The sequence below is a fragment of the Podarcis tiliguerta genome (genome assembly GCF_965153285.1).
Source record: "Podarcis tiliguerta genome assembly, chromosome: 3".
In the NCBI taxonomy this organism is placed as follows: domain Eukaryota; kingdom Metazoa; phylum Chordata; class Lepidosauria; order Squamata; family Lacertidae; genus Podarcis; species Podarcis tiliguerta.
Genome location: NC_139536.1, coordinates 38,858,719 through 38,879,671, shown reverse-complemented (window position 1 = coordinate 38,879,671; position 20,953 = coordinate 38,858,719). Strand labels below are relative to the sequence as shown.

General features: G+C 38.9%; 1 protein-coding gene across 12 annotated transcripts in view; it reads left to right on the top strand.

Moving 5' to 3' along the window:
* LTBP1 (latent transforming growth factor beta binding protein 1) overlaps positions 1 to 20,953 on the top strand; it is a 180,216-nt gene that overhangs the window by 100,673 nt on the left and 58,590 nt on the right. For 2 of the 12 annotated variants that reach the window (XM_083432120.1, XM_083432131.1), the window contains exons 11-15: positions 2,321 to 2,488; positions 4,637 to 4,870; positions 9,599 to 9,621; positions 13,967 to 14,057; positions 18,016 to 18,114. In XM_083432120.1, the coding sequence (XP_083288246.1) occupies positions 2,321 to 2,488; positions 4,637 to 4,870; positions 9,599 to 9,621; positions 13,967 to 14,057; positions 18,016 to 18,114 (615 nt within the window). The remainder of the gene's footprint in view (positions 1 to 2,320; positions 2,489 to 4,636; positions 4,871 to 9,598; positions 9,622 to 13,966; positions 14,058 to 18,015; positions 18,115 to 20,953) is intronic. The other 10 variants (XM_083432126.1, XM_083432121.1, XM_083432130.1 and 7 more) reach the window with 8 other exon arrangements.

The window sequence follows — 20,953 nt, the reverse complement described above, 5'->3', positions numbered from 1 at the left end:
GTTAAGAGTAAATATATGAAGGGATTTTTTTGTTTTTTGTTTTGCTCATTTATTTGAACTGGTTACAGTGTAATCTCAAATACTGTTCTGTTCCATTTCAAATGGTTTTCTGTGTTTTATAATTGTATTGGTTTTATTTGTTTTTATAACTGTATATTTTATTGCCCTGGGAGCTTATGGTGAAGGGTGGGTAGGAAATCTTATAAATTGAATAAATTTCTACTTAGAAGTAAGTCCTGTTGTGGTTAACTCGCAGGTAAGTCAGTTTTGGATTGAAGCCTTAGGAACATCAAAGGGGTGTATTAATTGACCTATTTAATTATGTAACTTTACTCCATCCCTCACCTTCCATACTCACCCATTGTTTATTATTAGAACAATGTATGTCTTGTTTCAGTCTCAACTATAAGCCAGAGATGACCCAAGTTTCAAATCCTGATAACCCCATATACCAGAATCCTCAAACCACACAATATGGCATCATATAGGCAGACCTGAGCCCAGAAAACAGTTCTAATGATTTTTACAGCCCAGAAGATTGTGGTACCATCTTCCACTTATCTCAGATTCCTTTTTTCTTGGAGCAAAGAATGGGGAGAGATGAATTGACAGATTGTTGTGTGCATATTTCTCTCTCTCTCTCTCTCTCTCTCTCTCTCTCTCTCTCTCTCCACACACACCCACCCACCCACCCACACCTATCCATCCTTCTTACTTGTGTTCTTCTTCAGTTCATTTAAATTGTCCCAGCAGTAGCACCTAAAAGATTCAGATTATCTGAAATGATTCATAAGGCAGGGTGGGCTACTCCTTTTCCAAATCGTTCCAGGCTGAAATTGTGACTTCCTGTTTTTGTGTTTGTATGGCAAGTAGGTGTGGAGAGCTCATCTTATTTCAAGGTTCTTTGTTTGCTGCAAAATAATGATTAATTACAGTAACAGCAATAATAATGAAATGTTATTATAAATGTTTTATGTTTGAGCAAAACTGGATTTGAAAAAAGCAAAACTTTGTTTGTATTGTTTCAGTTTGATTTGTTATTTGTGAAAGATCTTCTATTTATTAGATGGAAGAGGAGACTTGCCAACATTTGTTTCTTTAACACCCTGAATAATTACTGTACAACAGATAGTGCATGGATGAAATCCACCGATCACTGCTGCTGTGCAACCTCCATTCATTTCAGTTGGACATATATAGGTTGATGCTTATAGCTCTCAGTAGACTTTTGACTGATACTGAAATTTTGACTGGTTGTTTTGTAACTTTTTAAAAAAAAAAATCCTTACCATTAAAAAGACATTCTCAAGCTTTGTGGGGGCTTGGAATCTCGGTTAGAGTAGCCTTTTCTTTTTCAAGTGAAAACATTCAGCACAACTTGTGACCTTCCAAGCTGAATGCAGTCTACCAGCTAGACATTGCACCTTGCCAGGCTCTTGGCAACTCTCTTGTTTTTGCAGTCCTAGACAGACTGGAGACGGGGAGAGGATTTATCAAGGTCCTGCTTGCACCACCACCAGTTCTTCAGATCTAAGTTGAGCTTGAGAATCAGAAGTTGTGCAGGTTTCGCATAGACCATTATCACATTCATCCTTGAATTTATTTGCCTTCCTTTTGCCATAATCAAAATTTCTTGAGTTGCCAAGACAGCTTGAAGGAAAAAAAATCTTAGTAACAGCAGCGGATGTGGTCTGATCTCATGTTATCACCACCCTAAATCTTGATGTGAGCTGTGATAAAAAATACTACTGATTCTGTTGACTGAAGGAATTCTAATTTTCAGTAGAGTGTTGCATTACATGAATTTGAGAAACTGTGAAAGAGAAGGAACAGTGGACAAGGGAAGGTTGATAATATTAGCGTGATATGTTTCTGGAACTTTCTTCATTGTGAACTGCCATGACTGACTTCAAAAATATAATTGTCTCATTGACTTAAAATGACCTTGCCTATCAATTCAAAGTGGCTGTGTGAGTGTGTGATCTGTCAGTGTTCTGTATTTTTGCTGTTCACCTGCTTTCAGCTTCTGCTTCAGTGCTTCTGCATGGGAAGGAAGGCTTCATTCTAATTATGTGTTGTTGGAGCATGGCAGCATCTAATTTTGACACTGGCTTTTATTCCTAAACCATATGGGCTTATTTACTTTTGTGTTGCATTCAGACATGATTCGTTATAAGAAAAAGAAAAGAAATATTTTTGATTGGAGACATTGGCATCTTTGTCTCTTTTCCGTCTTTAATCTGGTGGTGGAACTCCTATGGTGTTTCTCTGTTTTGTTTCTCATGTAAACTCTGGCGTCCTCCTTCCCTTTTTGCTGCAGCTGATAATCCCATGGTCACTGAAGAGAAAGGGCCCTGCTACCGGTTTGTCAGTGCAGGAAAGCAGTGTATGCACCCTCTCTCTGTTCAGCTCAGCAAGCAGCTCTGCTGTTGCAGTGTTGGCAAGGCCTGGGGCCCCCACTGTGAGAAATGTCCCCTTCCAGGAACAGGTAAGAGGTTCCCAGAAAAAGAATATACTTGCACTGACACACTGTACACTGCGCATAGTGTAACTTAGCATAGTGTCCTACAATACAGTCTTATGTGAGTCATACGGGTTCTTGCTAGTAGCATTCCTTAAACAAACATAGAGAAGATTTTCCTCTGCTGCACCAGCTTTCTAATTAAAGTAAATTCATCATTCATTGAGTGATGTTTCTCAGTGCATGGTTCATATCACATGATGGCTATGAATGAGCTAAGAAGGGTATGCAGTCTTAAGACTGAAAACTATAACCAGATTTATCTTGAGGTAGCACTTGAAAGAAACCCTTTCAAAATTTCCAAGCTTTAGCGATCAAGAGACTGAAACACTTTGCCAAGGAGTTGTGGGTTTGGTCCATGTCCTTGGAACTAGGCACAAGGCTGGATCCCTTGCCATAATTTTTTTTGTTAAAGTCTTGATGGAGGCTTGGAGAAAGAATGGAAACTAGGATTCTATGAATAGAATCAGTACTATTAAAAATATTAAAATCAAGAGTTCAGTTCACATTCACACATACCAAATTTCCCAATCCAATCTGGGCCTGTGTTGTGGACAGAACACTATATAGATGGTAGAACACTACATAGAAAGAGACACAGTAAGTAATAGGAACACTAGCAAATCAGCTAGCAAAGGTTAAAGTAGTTGGTTGGATGAGTGAAGCTAAATACCTGAAAGGATTGGACATGATTTGAGTTGCCTCCTGGTTGCTCTAAAACATGTCCAATCAGTTCTACTGCCATCCATTTTTCTGTGTTTGGCTTCCAGCTTAGCAATGGTAAATTTGCATACATTCCTCCTCCTGGTTTGGTGGTTGAATCAGCAGAATCATTTGTCACTGGGCAAAATTGATATTTCTAAAGGCATTCCAGAAGAAAGGGGAGGTGCTGGAGGCTACAGTGAGAAGCAGAATGTGGTGATGGGCGTGTCTAACCCTTACCTGCTGCTGGCTTCCTTATTCTCAAAATAAGGTCCAGATTTTGTTCTCAAGCAAAAAATGATAGAGATCATCCTACCTTTCCCAATTTTGAGGAGAAAGGCAGCTTAAGAGGGCAGTTTTAAGAAGGAAAATGGCTATTAGGAAAAGGGTTAACCACCTGCACCCTGATGCTGATTGCAATCTCCAGTGACTGTTTTTTGTTTTTTAAAAAATGGGGTGGTAAGCTACACAAAGGTGTACTTTGGCCCTAGAAGTCTTATAAAAGATAGGGGAATTCATAAGAAATCATTAAACACTACAATATTTCTTGTATATGATTACTTGAGGGAAAGCAGAATTTGTGGACAAGGTGTGGTGCTACTTTATATAATACTACTATACAATAAAGTATTACTTCTTTAGTAATGTCGAAGAAGTAATTAATGCTAGGCTTTTGTACTAAATTGAGAATAGCAAAATGCAGATGAAAAAAATCTTCTACTATAGTAGGGCCAGTTTGACCTTATGCTAAACTATGATTTCACATTCTGTGAATGAACTTTGGGCTTGAATATTCCACTCTCCCTCCTTTGTTGAGGTTACAAGGAAAAGCTCAGCAGCTAACCAGAGCTCCCCATTACATCCAAGCTCTGGAAACTGTGGATAGTTTAAACCATGGATAATGAACAAGCCAGGTTTATAAACCATAGTTTGAATTTGGCTTGTTTGAACTAGCCACATATTAAACCACTGAATTTCCACTAATGATGAACTCTGCTTCAGTTGAAAGTGAAAATGATACCTTCTTTACAAACATGACAGAGGGGAAGAGAGTAAAAGCCTGAGGCTTGTTCATATAATACTAAACCATGGTTTAGCATTAAGTCCCCAACGGCCCATGGTTTGATTTACATATTGCAACTTTAGAGTCATTTAGATTCTGTTGCTATCATGACATATTTAAACATCTGAGTGAAATGGGTTAATCTTTTTCTAGGGGCAACAAATTAAGCCCCTCAAGTAACTTATGCAATAATATTCTCATGTATTCTGTGATTTTGGTTAAGTATAGAATAGATAATATTTCTAGAAATGTTCTTGATGTTAGAGATTTTCTACATTATATTTTCCAGTGTGTCAAAAGTATTGCACTTTTAGACTGTTAAAAGGAATGTTTTCCCATCCCAAATCTAGCTGCTTTTAAGGAAATCTGCCCTGGTGGAATGGGCTATACGGTTTCTGGCTCTCACAGAAACAAGCTTTATCATCACCCTGCAGTTAGAGTTCAGCCACCTGTCATTGGCAAGACCCAGATTACTCATCATGTTGCTAAAGGTACTTCTCCTCCACCTCTCCCAGCAAAGGAAGAGCCGGTGGAGGCACTGACCATCTCACAGAAAAGTGAGCCCGAGGTGGCTGTGCGAGAAGGTGAGAGTGGATAAGGATCTCATGATGTAGCTTAGTGTATTTCTAAATATGTGCATGTGTTTTCTTTTCGTGTGTACGTTCATGCTATTTGAAGTGCTTGTATAAAACACAATGTGTTTTTGAGGGCAACTCAACAAGTATGTCATTGCGTTATTTCTTATAGCAACTGGTTTTCAAGTTTAGAGTGTAGAATTTGTTTGCCCTGTAAAGAATCCTGCCCTCAGGCCAAGATACTGCATCGGATGACTAGCTCCCTGCAAACCACATGATTCTGTGCATCTCTTCTTGCATTCAGATGATTTCTTGGGAGTGAATATTAGTTTGACCCCATGTTCATGGCCCACAATGCAACAGAATCATGTTGTATTACTATTAACTACTGGGAATCTTTTCATTTCCAAAAAAAACAAATAAAACTCTTACCATCTCATTTCTTACACAAAGCATTTCTAAATGTTGGTTTCACAGTTTTAATGTCTCAGTCTGCATGATTTTCGCAAATGCCTCTAAAACCAGCTGCTTTAAAATGTCCTGTTTTTAACATGCTTAACATCAGTGCAACAGCAAAGAAAAGCAGAAGGCTTGCCGCATGTGCAAAAGTAAATGCATTGCCAACACGCTATTGGTGAACAGAACATAGGCAGGTGTAAATAGATGGCTGTGTGGAGTGTTATGATTATGGTGATTCCAAACTGTTTTCCTCTGGAGTAGCCAATATATGCTTGAGTGTGGAAAGAACAATAAATGGGGAGGGTCTGCAGGTGGGTATTCAAAATGTGTAATATAGAAAACACAGTTACAGTCAGTTTCATAACGTGGAGCATCAATACTTCCTACAAAACTTCTAAACATCCTTATCATTCCATAATATATTGTTTTGAATTCGAATAACATTCCTGAACATGGCAAGTTTCATTTTGAATGGCTGAGACATCTTTCTGACTTAGGATGGTGCATTTTAAAGCTCAGTTGTCTTTCAGAGATGAGAGTTCTATTCTTTGAATTGTTATTTTCATGTTAAGCTTCTACAGTATCCTTTTTGCCCTTTTGATGATAGTACACTGACAGTTTAACAAAGCTACTCAAACAGATACAATTCCATAGCTAAGGAATTTGGGAAGGAGTTCATTTATGGCTGCAAAGTTCTGAAATAATGTGGCTCTCCAGTGAATAACTTTGTACTTTACCTGGTTCACAGTTTAAATAAATGCTTTCTTTTGAACTACTTATGTTTAGATCCCACGTTAAATCGTAATTGGCTGCATTTATTTTTTTAATCAGAAATTTTCTGTAAAGATACATTTTTAAAAGAGTAACATATATGTAAATACTGGGCAAATAATGATTGAATGTCTTGTTTGATACTTTATTTTTAAGGGTTATCCTTTTCAATCACCGGAGTAAGGAGCAAGCTTAGAAACAGGAAGAAGCTTAGCCTAAATGTGAGATAGTGTTTACAGGAGGAAGCTAGGTCACGTGTCAACTGGTTCACCTAGCTTCACTACCAAGCAATTGTCATGCAGTCAAAGGGATGTTTAGCTCCTACCTAATGTATAGGAAATGAGTAGTTCATGCTGAGCTGAAGATCAGTCCAGTAGTATGATAGAATAGGGAGGGCCAGTGTGGTGCCTTCCACATGTTGGATTCCAACTCCTGTCAGCCCTTGCCAGTATAGCCAATAGGTAGGGATTATAAGAGTTGCAGTCCAACACTTCTGCAGACATTGGCTATCCCTGTGATAGAGCAATAAGATGAACACTTTGGCTATTCATTCACTGTTTGCCAGTTGAAGTTAACCTATGACTAAAGATTGATTTGGGTTGTATGAATTGGCCGCTGGAGAGCAGCTTGGGCGAAGGTCTATTGCAGATGCTCCTTGTCCGTTCTGTCAATGTACTTTTAAAGGCAAGTTAAGAATATCCGTCTATAAGGGTAACCTACAAGCCAGAACCATTTACAGTTAGGCTTGAGGGGAGGCTGTATACCACAGCTAGCCACAAATTAATGCTGACCATTACTTCCTCTTTACTTCTTTACTTCTCCCAGACTTGTTAAAAGGTGAGGGATGTTGATGAGGGTGCATGTCAGGTTAAAAATAAATAAATAAATAAATAAATAAATAAATGGTTTAGAAGCTTTGGAAGTACCAAATACTGTTAAGTTTTGGTTCTTGGCTGGGAGAGAGCAGAGTAGGTTTTATAATGTTTATCAGCTTTGTAGATTATTATTGCAATGATTAATCAATTAATCAATTAATCAGTTACAATTAAAACAAGGCTTTTCAGGCTTTGGGGTCTTTTTTTGTTTTTTACTAGAGCCCTGATGTCTTACAGCTGGAGCCAGGATATATACTTAGAATGAAGGAACCAGGGTGCCTGTGAGCAAATGCTCAACCCAGAAAATTTATTTTCAATCCCAGACCTGAGCACAGTTATATCATATAGAAATCCACTTCTGTTTTCCCTCCCCTTAGCTTTCTTAATTTCTGCAACCTAATTTAAGTGGGGGTGGGAAACCATTTAAGGTGTTGCTATTGTTAAACAATGAAGAATCCAAAACTCTTGCTGGCTTTCTGTAAATCATTCAGAAGTCTAGAAGTAGACCCAGATATACTTTCTTCCTGCCCTGGATTGACCAGTGATGATAATGACAGACATAAACAGGGCAATCCCCTTCTCTTTTACATAGGAGCAAATGCTTCCTCTGAATGCTTCTTACTTAAGTAATGCTATTTTATTCACATGAAGATTTAATTGATTGGTTATTCATATTAAACACATATGATTGATTTTAAAAATTCAGTCTAGTTGCAGTTGTAGAGTAAATTCAGCTTTCATTGTGGAAACTTAGATTGGTCCACATTCTTGGTTGCTATTAGAAATCCTCCCAAGGCCAATTCAGTTGTATGAAGGGACAGTAGAACATCCCATAGCCAGATAGGTCATGTGTAGCATGACATGCCCAGTGTTGGCCCTGCTCCAAGCTAAATTTATGACCCCTTTTTCACATCTAAAAACCAAATTGCATCTTGTTAGCTAGTGAAACCGACTCCTTCAGGGGGAAGGACAGGCTATAAATTCAATAAATAAATAAGTGTGGAAATACATAGCGCATCCCTGATATAAATCCAGTTGCCCACTTTGCTGGGAAGACAAGTACTATTCAAGTGTTTCTAGTAATCAAGATTGCGGGAGGCAGTGGAAGACAGGAGTGCCTGGCCTGCTCTGGTCCATGGGGTCACGAAGAGTCGGGCACGACTAAACAACCAAAGTAATCAAGATACACTGGACTACATTTGTACCTAAACTCCAGAAAGTCATCCAATGATTTCAAGATCCCCAAACCAAATGAGTCAGTCCCAAACATCGATCAGAAAATTAAAATTGAGTATATGAAGCTGTGTTGGCCCTACAAATCTGAAAGGCAGAGCAAATAGAAAGGGATGTTTCACTGAACCAAGTAGTCATTAGAAACATTTCAGACATCTAATGGGCTTTCCTGATTCTATCACAAAAAAAACCCTGAAAGAACAAAAGATCCTGCTATATATGCCCAAGGCTATAAATACTTGGCTTGTTTTAGGCCTAAACTAGGTGATACATCCATCACAAAATTAGAGAGGGAAGTGGCTGAATTCCTGATACATCCCCAAACTAGGAAGAAATGTAAACATGTTCAGGATCGGGATGGAAAACACTTATAAAAGGAGAAGGAAATTTGCAGCCTGAAAATGGACAAAAAACACACAGCACGTTCCTCTGCCCTCATTGAGGTCCTGCTGGTTTGAACCTAGCAGAGCACAGGATCAGGCAATTCAGATTTAACTCCCTTCCACCATAGGATTGCAGCCTAGGAGTTTCTATTTGAAGAAAATAATGCCAGGCACGCCTTGAGCTGTTCCAAAGCTCATTTCAAATGTTAAAGTATTTATCTACCAGGATGTCAGCAAAATTGATTTAAAATTGAAAAAGTTATGCTGGATTTCTGCCTAATTCTCTATTAAATAGATAGTGCTATTTTGAATAAGCCTGTACATTTGCATCTACTCAATAAACAATAAGTTGCCAGCAGATTCAAGGTCACATTGTTTAAGTGAATTCAGTAATCTTCATTGTATTTTTACTTATTAAAAGGTTTGGTATATAGCTTAAGGAATGGTATTATTATTACTTTTACAGTGGATCTTATCTTATCCTATCTTCCCTCTTCATCATTTTCTTCTTTATTTCTTGAATATGCAAAATTGAAAGTTTAGCAAGTTCTACAGGAGCAATTGTTCTTGCATTCAGTGTACCACAATTTTTTCAGATATTGCTGTGTTTCTTAGCAGCATAAGCCTCCCTGCTTTTTCCAAATAACTCTACTGAGTTTGGATGGTTTAAACCTAATTTGTTATTAATCCCATATGTTTGGCATTCTGATGCACCAAATGCTTATTTATCTTCACAACACTCTTACTAGGTAGGCTGTTTCATTCCCATTTTAATGATGTGTCTTAAAGTGAGTTTTAATCCACTTATGGGCCACACTTTTGCTCTGAGAGAAGTCTGAGCATTTTTAGTGTAGTAAAGTAGAAACTTGCATCTTATAGTTTCCCAGTTTAATGCTATAGGGAAGGGAGCACACAAATAGGTTTAGAAGGTAGAAAAATGACTTTTTTTAGTACACTTTTCCTTTTTACAGTAGTTAATTCCTTTTCTTTCTTTCTTTCTTTCTTTCTGGTTTTAGTGGGAACTGCAGCCCCAGATCAGGTAACACATAAACAGTGCTCAATTTTGCCTTTTGTAAAAAGAAAATGAGCTTGAGATTTACCTGAAATTGTGGAAATTGTGGGAAGAAAATAGTTACTTTTTGAGGCTGTAGTAATTGAAACTCACTGATTAATATCCATATGGTGAGTATATTCCGATATTCAATCTTTTTTCAGAAACAAAAATTATTGGTATCAATGAAAAAAATATCAACCATGTCATCACTTTTTGGTGGCCTCAGTTCATTGTTCCCATTCAGCACGGCTCTTCAGCATATGTACAACTAAATTCAGTTGTTAAAACAACAACAACATCTTCCATATAACTGCAGTGTTAAAGTATAATATTAGGAAGCTATACTGACCCAATTTTACAAAATGTAAAATTGAGCAGTCCCATATCCTTCCATTGGCCAACAGGTGATAAAAGTATTGTAAATAATCTGACAGCATGGCTAAAGTTCACAAAATCTAACATAAAATAATATTTGGGAACTATGCAGGGTTTTTTCCACAGAATATTTACCTATCTGTGCTACTTCATCCTCATCATTATAGGGCATACTAAAGTTCACACACCAGGTGTGGAATGTAGGAACAATTCAGTTTTGCATTTCCTTGGTTGGAGCATAGCAGCTTATAAAGACTAGCTCTGCTGGATCAGAGCAAGAGTCCATCTAGTCTAATGTTGTATTCTACCAGAGCAGTGGTTTCCAGGTATTTCCCCCCATGGACCAGTTGAAAATTGTCGATGGTCTTAACATACCACTTAAATTATTTTTCTGCTTGTGGACTCAATTGCAATGCACTGTGCTAAATGCTTTATGATTTTTTAATTATATTTTAATATATATTTGCATTCCATAGAAATCCAGTTCTAGCTTAAAAAGCATATAAAAATAAAAGAAGCAATTAAAACACAATTAAAAATCAGTATGACTAATGCACACATGCCGTGGACCACCTGAATGAATCTTGCAGGCCACTGGTGGTCCATGGACCACAGTTTCAAAACTTCTGCGATAGAGCACAGCTGCATGATTTTTACAAGACCACAAGCAAGGCATGAAGGCAACCCCACTTGACAGCAACTTGTATTCCCAGGCATTTTGCCTTGCTACATGGAATGAGCATTTAGCTGTAAAGGTTAATAGTCGCTGATAGACCACCGTGTATTTATTGTATCCTTTTAAAAACCATTTAAATTGCTGTGGAAAGAACCATAGCTCTACAACAAGCGGATGTGTTTCGCATGCCAAAGGCCTCAGACTTAACCTTTGCCACCCCCTGGCACAGCTGGCTCCCTTATGCACAACTGCTACCAGTCAGTGAAGGCAGTACAGAGATAGGCAATGGCCTGACTCATTATAAAACAATTTCCTAAGTTCTTCCTTCTTCTTAGTTGTTTTCTTTATAAGCTAAAAAGACCTGAGCACCTTAGCTTTTCCTCATAGGAATGTTACCTCAGCCTCTGAGCGTTTTGGTAACTTTTTCTGCGCATTTCCCAGTTTTGCACTATCTCTTCAATTTCAGATGCAACAACCAGAAATATGTGCCCTTGAGCTACACATTTGTTTAAAAAATGCTCAGCAGCATTTAAAATATTACATAATATATTCATAAAACTGTCGTTAACAGATTAGTCCCAGTTTCTGCATTGTTTTAAAAAGAACATAGCACTAGCAGCATAGCACTAGCATAGGTCACTAGCATAGGTCACTAGCATAGGTCACTAGCAGTTTAATAATAGTTGAGATAGAAAATAGTTATTGTTTTAATATTTAATTTGATTCCAGGCCACTGTATAACAATATATCATGATATATGTTGTGTAAATACAATCATACAATAAAGCTATTATTTCACTCTCTTTGAAGTACTTCATTTTCAATATACTTTCTCTGCTTTAGTCTTAAAAACTGAAGAATCTTGTCTCACCTAGAATCATGCTGTGGAAGGAATTGAACATCACACTCTTTAATCATTCTGTCAACTCAAGCATTTCATCTAGCCAGACAGAACAGTTCCCCCTCTCCTCCTCACCTGTGCTGCTCTGGGGGCTTTCCTGGCCCTTCCAGAGCCAATTTCAAGGACTGCTCAAGGGCAGAGGAGGGAAAGTCCTGTTGAGCAAGCAGAAGTCCTTGTGCATGTCTTCTGCTGAGATTTCTTAGGTAAGGCCTGCCCTAAGCAACAGAACCCAGAGTTGGACAGTGTAGGTGCATTGCATGTTCGGACTCAGTTCTTGTGGAAATCTGTAAGACAAGCAAACTGGTTGCATTCTCAGATAAAGTTGAAATGGGGCAAAACGTGATCTCCCAGACAGTAGGTCTACCAGAGACAGTTTGGTCAAGTGCAGCCAATGTATGATTTAGAAACAGTGTGTATATTAGCAGTAAATAGCTGAGTCTTTGCGAAGGCTTTTTTAAAAATCACAAACTGATGTGATATTGTGGAGAACAGAGGACTGGCAAAATCAGAATTTTGTCCATTGCTAAGTAGGAACAAAGTTCAGTGAACTTCTTTCTATTCCTGAGGAAAGTGAAGGAGGGAATGTGCCACTTTATTTTACTGTATGAGATGACCTAAGGGTCTTGGTTTTTTAAACTATTGTTTAACAAGATTTATATACTGTTTAATAAATAACAAATGCCTCTAAGCAGTTTTCAGTTTCCCCATTAAAACATGTAAGCAGAAACACCACATTCACTAGCAGCAGCTTGGAGCTCATGGCAGCTTCCAGATCAGCAAGACTTTTCTGGAACACTCATATGATTAAGCAACGTCACAAGTTCTAGGAAGTCCTGCCAATTTAGAAGCTGGCATGAGATCCTTGCCATTGTAAGCAAATACAGCACAGTGTTTTAGGAGAAAACAAAGTCCCCCAGCCACTTGTAGAGTAAAATAATTCAGTGGTGTCAAGGGTTGCCTCTCAATAATTTTCTTAAAACATCACATGGCACCTTTGAAAAGTTCAGAAAATAGTTCCCCAGATTGCAATGCGGAGAATGACTATAAAATTGTGGTGTATGTTTCATCCCAGCACTAACATAAAGACATTGCACCTTTCCTTGCCTCAAAGACGTAGGCTCTGTGAAAGATGGTGCCAATTTCCTATGCCCAAGAGTACGTCTACATATTGTCTGTACACTGGTACCTCGCAAGACGAATGCCTCGGAAGATGAAAAACTCGCAAGGCGAAAGAGTTTTTCGTTTTCTGAGCTGCTTCGCAAGACGGATTTCCCTATGGGCTTGCTTCACAAGACGAAACGTCTTGCGCCTTTTTTTAAAAAAACCGCCAATGCATTCCAATGGGAAACCGTCAATACACAGTGGTGCTTCGCAAGACGAAAAAACTCGCAGAAAGAATTAATTTCGTCTTGCGAGGCACCACTGTATTGCATGTATTATATGAACCTCAGTGCTTCGTGCTGTATCTCCAAAACGCACTTGACACATAACTGATTCCTGCATTGCAGGGGGTTGGACCAGATGACCCTCACGTCAATTCTATGACCACGTTCTACCCCTTTCCCACAGACTTACCCCCATAGATCATTCTTCCCCTTTGCGTGAGGAGAAATCAAGAATAAGAGCTCCATTGTAACTCATTGACACATAAGTTTTACCTGTGATTTCTGAGCTGTGGTTATTCTCTTTCAGCTTTCACTGAGTTGTGAACCAGATATAGTTCCCAAACCTTGAATTGGCTTGGCAGCCCTTAATCTGTAATTCTACAATTACAGGGGTCAGCCCTGCACACAGCTGTAAAACACAATCCCCGGTAATCTAAAAGAGAATGAGTCCACCCAGCAAAATGGAGGATTTCAGCCATGGGGAGCGTTGGGCATTCTGAGGTACCATTGTTTGCAATGGGTCCTAAATGCACCAAACTTTGTTCTGTGCTGCACCAATAATGTGTAGATGGTGTGTGTGTTTGATATTTTATTTGTATATGTGTGCCTGTTTTGAGCTCCTAGTTAAAAGAGGCATTCCTGCATCTAAGCATATTAAAATCAGATGTGCATATGCAAGGATAGGTTATTTTTAATCACAAGTCTACAAATAGATGTATGTTTGGCTTTATGTACTATATGTATATCAATATATTTAGAAGATTTATCTTTACCTAATAAATTGTGATAAAAATACATTGTCTAAAAGAGCTGCTGCTGAATGGAAAATGAACCAATTACAAGGAGTTAATGCTTGTTCTTATTTTAAAACCATATATAAACACACACAGTTTGCTATAAAACATTTTTTCAAAGCAAAATTTCACTACAAAATTGGGGAGACTCACGTTAAAACCACATAATCACCCATTTAATTTTTAACCATTCTTTTAGGAATTAGTTTCACTTGATGACCGAGAAAAACCTGGTCAACCTCAGCTTTCTCCTGGGATTTCAACTATTAACCTGCATCCACAATTTCCAGGTAGCTCTTTTTGACTCCTCCTTTAATGGATGAGAATCCTTGCAAAAATGGCATGGAATAATTCCTTATGGTGTCTATATTCCTTTCATTTTTAGAATTTTATTTCTAATTTAATGTTCTGCATTTTAAAAAGAAGGGCTTAACCTAGCAAAATTTTATTATCTTTACATGAATAATCCTTTTAAAGTCCACTAGACAAGACTCTTTGGTGAAGAAAATAAGACCTAATGCAGATGTAACACTCAGGAGCATGTCGTGGACTCATGCATTCCATCTCATTCCATTCTTCCTTTGTGAATTCCTTTCCCTTACCCAGTTAACATTTTTTTAAGGTGCAGCTATAGCTCACTCATTTGCATGCAGAACATTCCAGGTTCAATCCCTGGCATATCCACGTAGAGATGGAAAAGACCCCTACCTAAATACTGAGCTGGATGGGCCATCGCCTCACTCAGTGCAAGGCAGCTTCCAATTTTCCTGGCACTTTAGTCTGCATTGATGATATCCATGGTTAGCTATTAAACCAGGCTTAGAAACAGGGTTGCAAGTTTCACTTCACTTATAGAATTGTCAAGTTGACTTGTTGGTTAAAAGGTAGTTTGCAAAGTCTGGTTACAGCTAACAATGGTTTGTTAACCATATTTAAGGCCAATGCTGCCATAAGTCTGCTGTACTACTGCAGGAATTTTAAGTGGACACCCATGGCTGTGGGTATCGGACAAGCCAGGCAGGGAGATGAAAATTCAGAATCTTAAAGCCTAGTCCTCATTCTGGTTCTTCTTCCAGCAACAGTGACCTCGGTTTCCCTCCCAATATGTATTTTGGGTCAGATGATGCTGCTGTATTAATGTCAGGTCAGTTAACAGTAAAACGGCAATGATATCTGTCTTGATTGTGGATGCTGATTTGGCTTACCTTACTGGACGTGGAAGGATGAGCCTGGAAGCAGCTGACCTCTCTCAGCTGTTGCATTCTGTTTTCTCAGTCTAACACCAGTACAGGATTGAGGGTTTGGTCATGTTGGCTGTTGTCTTTTACTGTAGTCCCTAAGGATTCCGTCTCATACTCCCACAATCCCTGGATTATTTCAAATTTGTGTTGGACAATCAGGACAGATTAGGAATTCTGTTCTTAGCATCCTTCTGCTCAACTATCTTCCTGTAGGAGCTGAAAACAATAATCAATGCAAAGGTTTGGTTTTTATGTTTTCAATGTGGCATAAAGATTGTGATTTCTCCTTGTTCAGGTCAGATCATTTCCTGATGAGCTTTAGGCTTGCAATGGCTTTTCTTCTCTGCCTGATCAGTGGATATGTTAGAACGGTGATGGAATCTGAAAGATCCCCACCCCCCTGAGTCTCTGGCAAGTTTCCTTTTGACATGACCGGTGCCCCATCAAACCCTAGTCACTCTGTAGGGGTTACATAAAGTATAATAGTTCACAGAGCATCAATAGTTTCCCCACACTCTTGCCTGTTGAGCAGATCCTGTTTTGCTCCTTGATTTACCAACTAGTTATTAAAATGGCTTATAAGAAAGTTGCAGGAAACATAGTATGAAGCTTAAGAAATACAGCCAACAATCTATCCTCAAGCCTACTCTGTGATGGTGAAGGCAGCAAAGAAATAGTACAGCTAACTCACAACTTACACACATTTAACTTGTGTACATTCAGCTTTACACACTTGGGGGGGGGGAATTAAAAAGGGGGCAGGCTTTAGCAATCCCGCCTACCAAAATGTATTTTGACTATAAATGATTTTTGCCATGCATGGTGTAAATGCGACAATAAATGCCTTCTTGATGGAATGGAATGTTCTGGAATGACATCACTCTCATAGATACTGAGTTACAAAAAAGATGGCTGTTCCTACAGACCTATGGAACAGCCACATGTTTTTCTGTACAGTGTTCATGCTAGTAAAAGAATATTATCATATCCCATGACTTTCAGGTGGTATTTGTAAAACAGTTTTCACTGCATAAGGCAGCCACTGCCCACTTTCAAACTGTTGCTGATGGTGGTTACCAGTTTAAAGACAGGAATAAAGTGGTACCACCACATCAGAGTTGTTTGAGTCAGAATTCTGGACTATGTTCCAATCCACTCATTAGTCTGGGAGATACAGATCAGATGAGGCCACTTTGGATTTGGTCTCAGCCAGTTCCTCCCTCAACACTGCTCACTCTTACTTGCTTTAATTTGGATGCCACTGATTTTGCCTTCAAGCAATGAATGTGCACAGGGAACCTTGTTGCCCAGCTTTCTTGGGTGAATATTAGTTAGTTGTTACTAAGGCTATGTAAAAGGTGCTTGGTGGGGTGTGGCCGACTGTCTCCTTGTTTCTTGACTCCCTTGGCTTATAACATATAGCAGGTGAGGGTTCATCAGCTGGGTCCAAGAACATGCTTTCTTGTGAGAGAGAAGGGTTGTGAGACCCATCCATTTCCTCTTCATGGTCAATATGCTTGAGTTGGTGGTTGCTATACAAATCCAGATCTGGATGCATTTCAGTTTGGTGCCAGCCCCTGGTGCGACCGCACTGCTTGCACTGTCCTGCTGTAAATCCGCCCCTTCTTGGGACATGGGTACCTAAAGGGGTGTCCTTTTCTCAAATAGGAATTGAAATAATCATTAGAGTATCTTCTTAGGTCTTTCCATCTGCTGAACTCAGGTGGATTGCAACCAATGGAAGGAATGTTTCTGCTGTTTTTGGAATGCAGTCCCTGGGAAGGCTCACTAGTGGCTTTTCCTAAACCTTTCCAATGCTAGGCAAAGACCTTTCTCTTCTTCCAGGCCTTGTTAAACATTAGCTGAACTTGATTCTACCTAGCTCCAGGGATGCTTCTGTGCTTTAATACTTTTTTATTTTGGGGGACTGTGTGTTTTTGTTGTGTTACGTTGTTTTGGTGCTCTTTCGTTGATTTTATTTTTTTTATTAGCTGGCATGAGAGTATGCTACTGAAAGGAGATATATTATGTATATATCCAAGGAAGAGAGGGGATAATTTGCTCTGGCAAAGGGGAGGAGGAGCATGCAATCCCATGCCACGCTCCTGATCTCCTTACAATGGTTACATCTGCACTGTTATCTCTTCTATCATTATGCCTGAAGCAGGCTTAAGAAGGGAAATGACTGCAAAACTGTTCACTGTGTGCAACACAGTGTGGTAAAGTACTCTCTACTTAGCCAGTGAGCAATGAACCCATGAATCTTTGGATTGCTAATGAGTCTACTGAACTCAATGGAGGTTGTACAGCAGCTGTGCTTGGTTAATTGTGCCCATGAATTTTTATGTGCAAAAATTTTATGGAGGGGCATATGTTGAAGTTGAAGAGAAATAGATTTAATTGAAATGGAGAATGATTTGGAAGTCCTTTTCATATTCCTGAATGTGGTAGACACTTAACATAGGCACCAAAAAGTGAATTGAAGTGGGAACAAATTTTCCGAAAGTGGTCCCACAATTCCTCGTGTATTTCAAACATCTCATTCAGTGATGCTTAGACAGTGAAGTTTCGTCACTATACTTTCTTTATTAGTTTTACACAGTTCCAGATTTCTTTCACATGCACCAGAGTAACAAATAGGTCAGACTGTTAGTCAGTGTTCAAAATAAGAAATTGTTTTGAGTAATTTAGCAGATGTTCATGTGTTCGCTGCTTGGTAAGACTAAAGCATATAACAGTATTGCGCATCTCCTTATAACAACACATGCACTCTGGGCATGTTTTGTGGGGATCAAAAGGCACTAGCAACTAAAGGAAGATGTGCAGTTTCTTCAGAATTCAGGATTTTAGAAGATACACAATGAGAGTCTGTAACATGCACCACCTAGAAACATATAAAGAGACCCTTACTACAGTTTTCCATTAATGATTAGTTCATTAAGCCATGCACGTATTTTAAAACTTGCCTTCCTCATATGTAAATAATTTTCTCTTTTCTTTTGCACAGTAGTAGTTGAAAAAACCTCTCCTCCTGTGCCCGTAGAAGTTGGCCCAGATGTGTCTACTTCAAGTGCTAGTCAAGTAATAGCACCGACTCAAGTTACAGGTATGATGCATACTTTCCCCACACAAAAATGACTGGAGGTAGAAATGGGTGCATACTCCCAAATAACTGAGGGCTATTAGAGCGTCAAACAGGAAGAATAGAGCAGCAGAACACAGGAGAATTCAGGGCCAAAAATGTTCAGTTTGAGAGGGTGGAATTGTATGTTATTTTCAGCAAGTCTGGCCATATGGATGGCATGCAGTTCACAATTGACTTACGTTGTGTATATAAAATAGAGAAGTCTAAAGGATTCTACCCACCTGCTTCCTGCATTCCCCCAGTTGGAGTGTATTTGCAGGTTTGTATGCCATGGTTCAACTGCATTTTTTCTGTATGCATGTGGGGACAGTTTCTGGTCAGCTCCACATACAGGCACATTACATTTCAGGACGCATACTTTATGCAAATATGCCTCCCCAAAGCTCTTAAAATGCCTTTTTCTATAAGCGGTGCATTAACGCATATCCCCCTTAAAAGCATATGAAAAGACACAGACATGACATGGTGAGCAATCTTGTGAATTTACCCATATTCCATAATAAAAACTTGAGAAAATCACATTGATTTCTAAAGGTGCCTAATGAAAATAATAATTTGGGGATCGTTTCCAGAATCTGATCTAGAACTGGGTTGTGTGTGGAAGTCATTCTTTGAGAAACATACTTCCTCAGCTTTTGTAGGGCCAGGGTCCCACCTTTCCAGGCTAGGTAGGAAAAGCCTAGCAGTGAGCAGGTTTCCAGGATTCACCTCCAAGAGATTGGCAGTCTTATTTCAAATTCCTTTCCTAATGATCCCGAGCATGGAATTTGCCTTTTCAATAGCTATTGCACCCTGAGTCAACATCTTCGTTGACTCCAAGGTCTTGTTCCTGATCCTCCACAACCTGTTCAGGCCCCATGAGCATGTATGTGAAATTAAGATTCTGCCCCTGCCCCCAGTATGCATCATTTTACACTTGTTTACATTGAATTGCATTTGACATTTTACTGCCATTTCACAAAGTTTGGAGAGGTCCTTTTGGAGTTCTTCAGAATTATTTTTCTTTTGTTTAACAACCCTGGACAACTTACTATCATTTTATTATTACCTTGGCCGTCTTACTGCTCACTCCTAGGTCTAAGTTGTTTATGAACAAGTTAAAAAGCACAGTTTCCAATACCAGTCCTTGGAGGGCTCCACTTTCTACCTTCTTCCTTAGAGAACTGTCTCTTTATTCCTACTCCCTGCTTCCTGAAACTTAACCATTTCCTGATCCACAAGAGAACCACACCTCTTTTTCTATGATTGCTACATTTATTCAGGAATTCTGTCATCGTTCTGTGTTTAAGCGTCACAAATGTTAAGTTTTCTACCCCTAGTGCGCACACTTGTTTCTAAGGAGTGGTATGCAATACAGCCATGTAGCATAGCATCTTATTAATTTCCCTCCTCCAGAGCATCTGGGAGGAAAATTTTGATCAACCCTTTCCAGCGGATCAAAGAATTTCAACAGTAGTGATGATATTTCTATATTCTCCAGGCTCTGGAACTTTCTTTAATACTCTGGCTTCAATTTATCTTTGCAAAGGGTTTTTCTTAGTTAAGTACTACCAGCTGTGTAGTTTGCTATAAACTTACTGCTATATTCCAGCATACCCTACAATTTCTAAATTCAATGTTTATCTCTATGTCTCTGAATGTTCTATATTTGTTGAATCTTTGCAACATCCATCAGTATTCCATTTGAGGTCAAGTTTGCCTAATAAACAGTTGCTTTCTTTTTTTAAAAGAAATGCATATGCTATTAATAGATTACATTGTTAGCTAGCACATTAAGCTATGTGCTTGCTGGGTGATCCTTTGGGCCAATTAAAAGAATCCTTTTTAGGACAGATGAGATAAATGACAGGTGCTATCAGTAAAAGGGCTGTAGTAAAAGTTTAATAATAATAATAATAATAATAATAATAATAATTGCAGATCCCACTGTTTCATATTCTGTGATAGTTGTCTGGGCAAATTGTATAATCAGTATTCATTTCAGTGCCATAACTTCTCTCAGCATCTAGGACTGTGCATTTTAATATGAAGCCACTTTCAGTATTGAATAGGTTCCAGAAGGCAATTTTTGGAGGCAGACATTGTACAGAAAATGTAAATGGTGGAACTTCCTATGTCCTTGGTTATCTACCTAAATGCTGTGGTGCATATTAAAAATGTTTCTACAGTGTGTGCATTATTTGCAAACGTTCCATATCCTTTTGACTTAATTACCGGGCCTGGCATCAGGCAAATTAAGGGGGTTCAGTCTCCAACCTCCACAGATCTCAGTGTCCCTTTTTACTGCTTTGCTATAGGGTTGATAAGGATGGAGTTTTAAACCACAAAGTCAATGTGAATAAAGTTGCTTGGTGTCCCAGAATCCACCATAGTGGCTACATGGAAATAACTACCAACTTAAAGATGGAGTTTTATTGAGACACTTCTTGTGCTTCCACTTCTTAATCACAAATCACATTGCAGCAGGGAACTTTGACTTCCTAGCGTCTAAACTATTGGTTGGTTGTGCAAGCAAAATGTTCTCAGGCTTTAGTAGTCAAAGTCCCTGCTGGTGTCACTGGTTCTTTTCTTCCAAGGAGAGTCAGGGCTGACTCCCCTTAACTGAATGAGTTCTGCTTCAGCTTTCAGGAGCTTCATTGCCTAAAGAATAGCCTGTGGATGAAGTCAAGCTTGCCCCTGGAAGCAACTGGACCAGCACCATTAGGAACTTTCAATATAAAGGCTTAGGTTGATAAAACCCTGGGGGAGAATGTGTGTGGCTTTTTAACATGGGGCAACTCATCCAGAATGTCAACCCTTG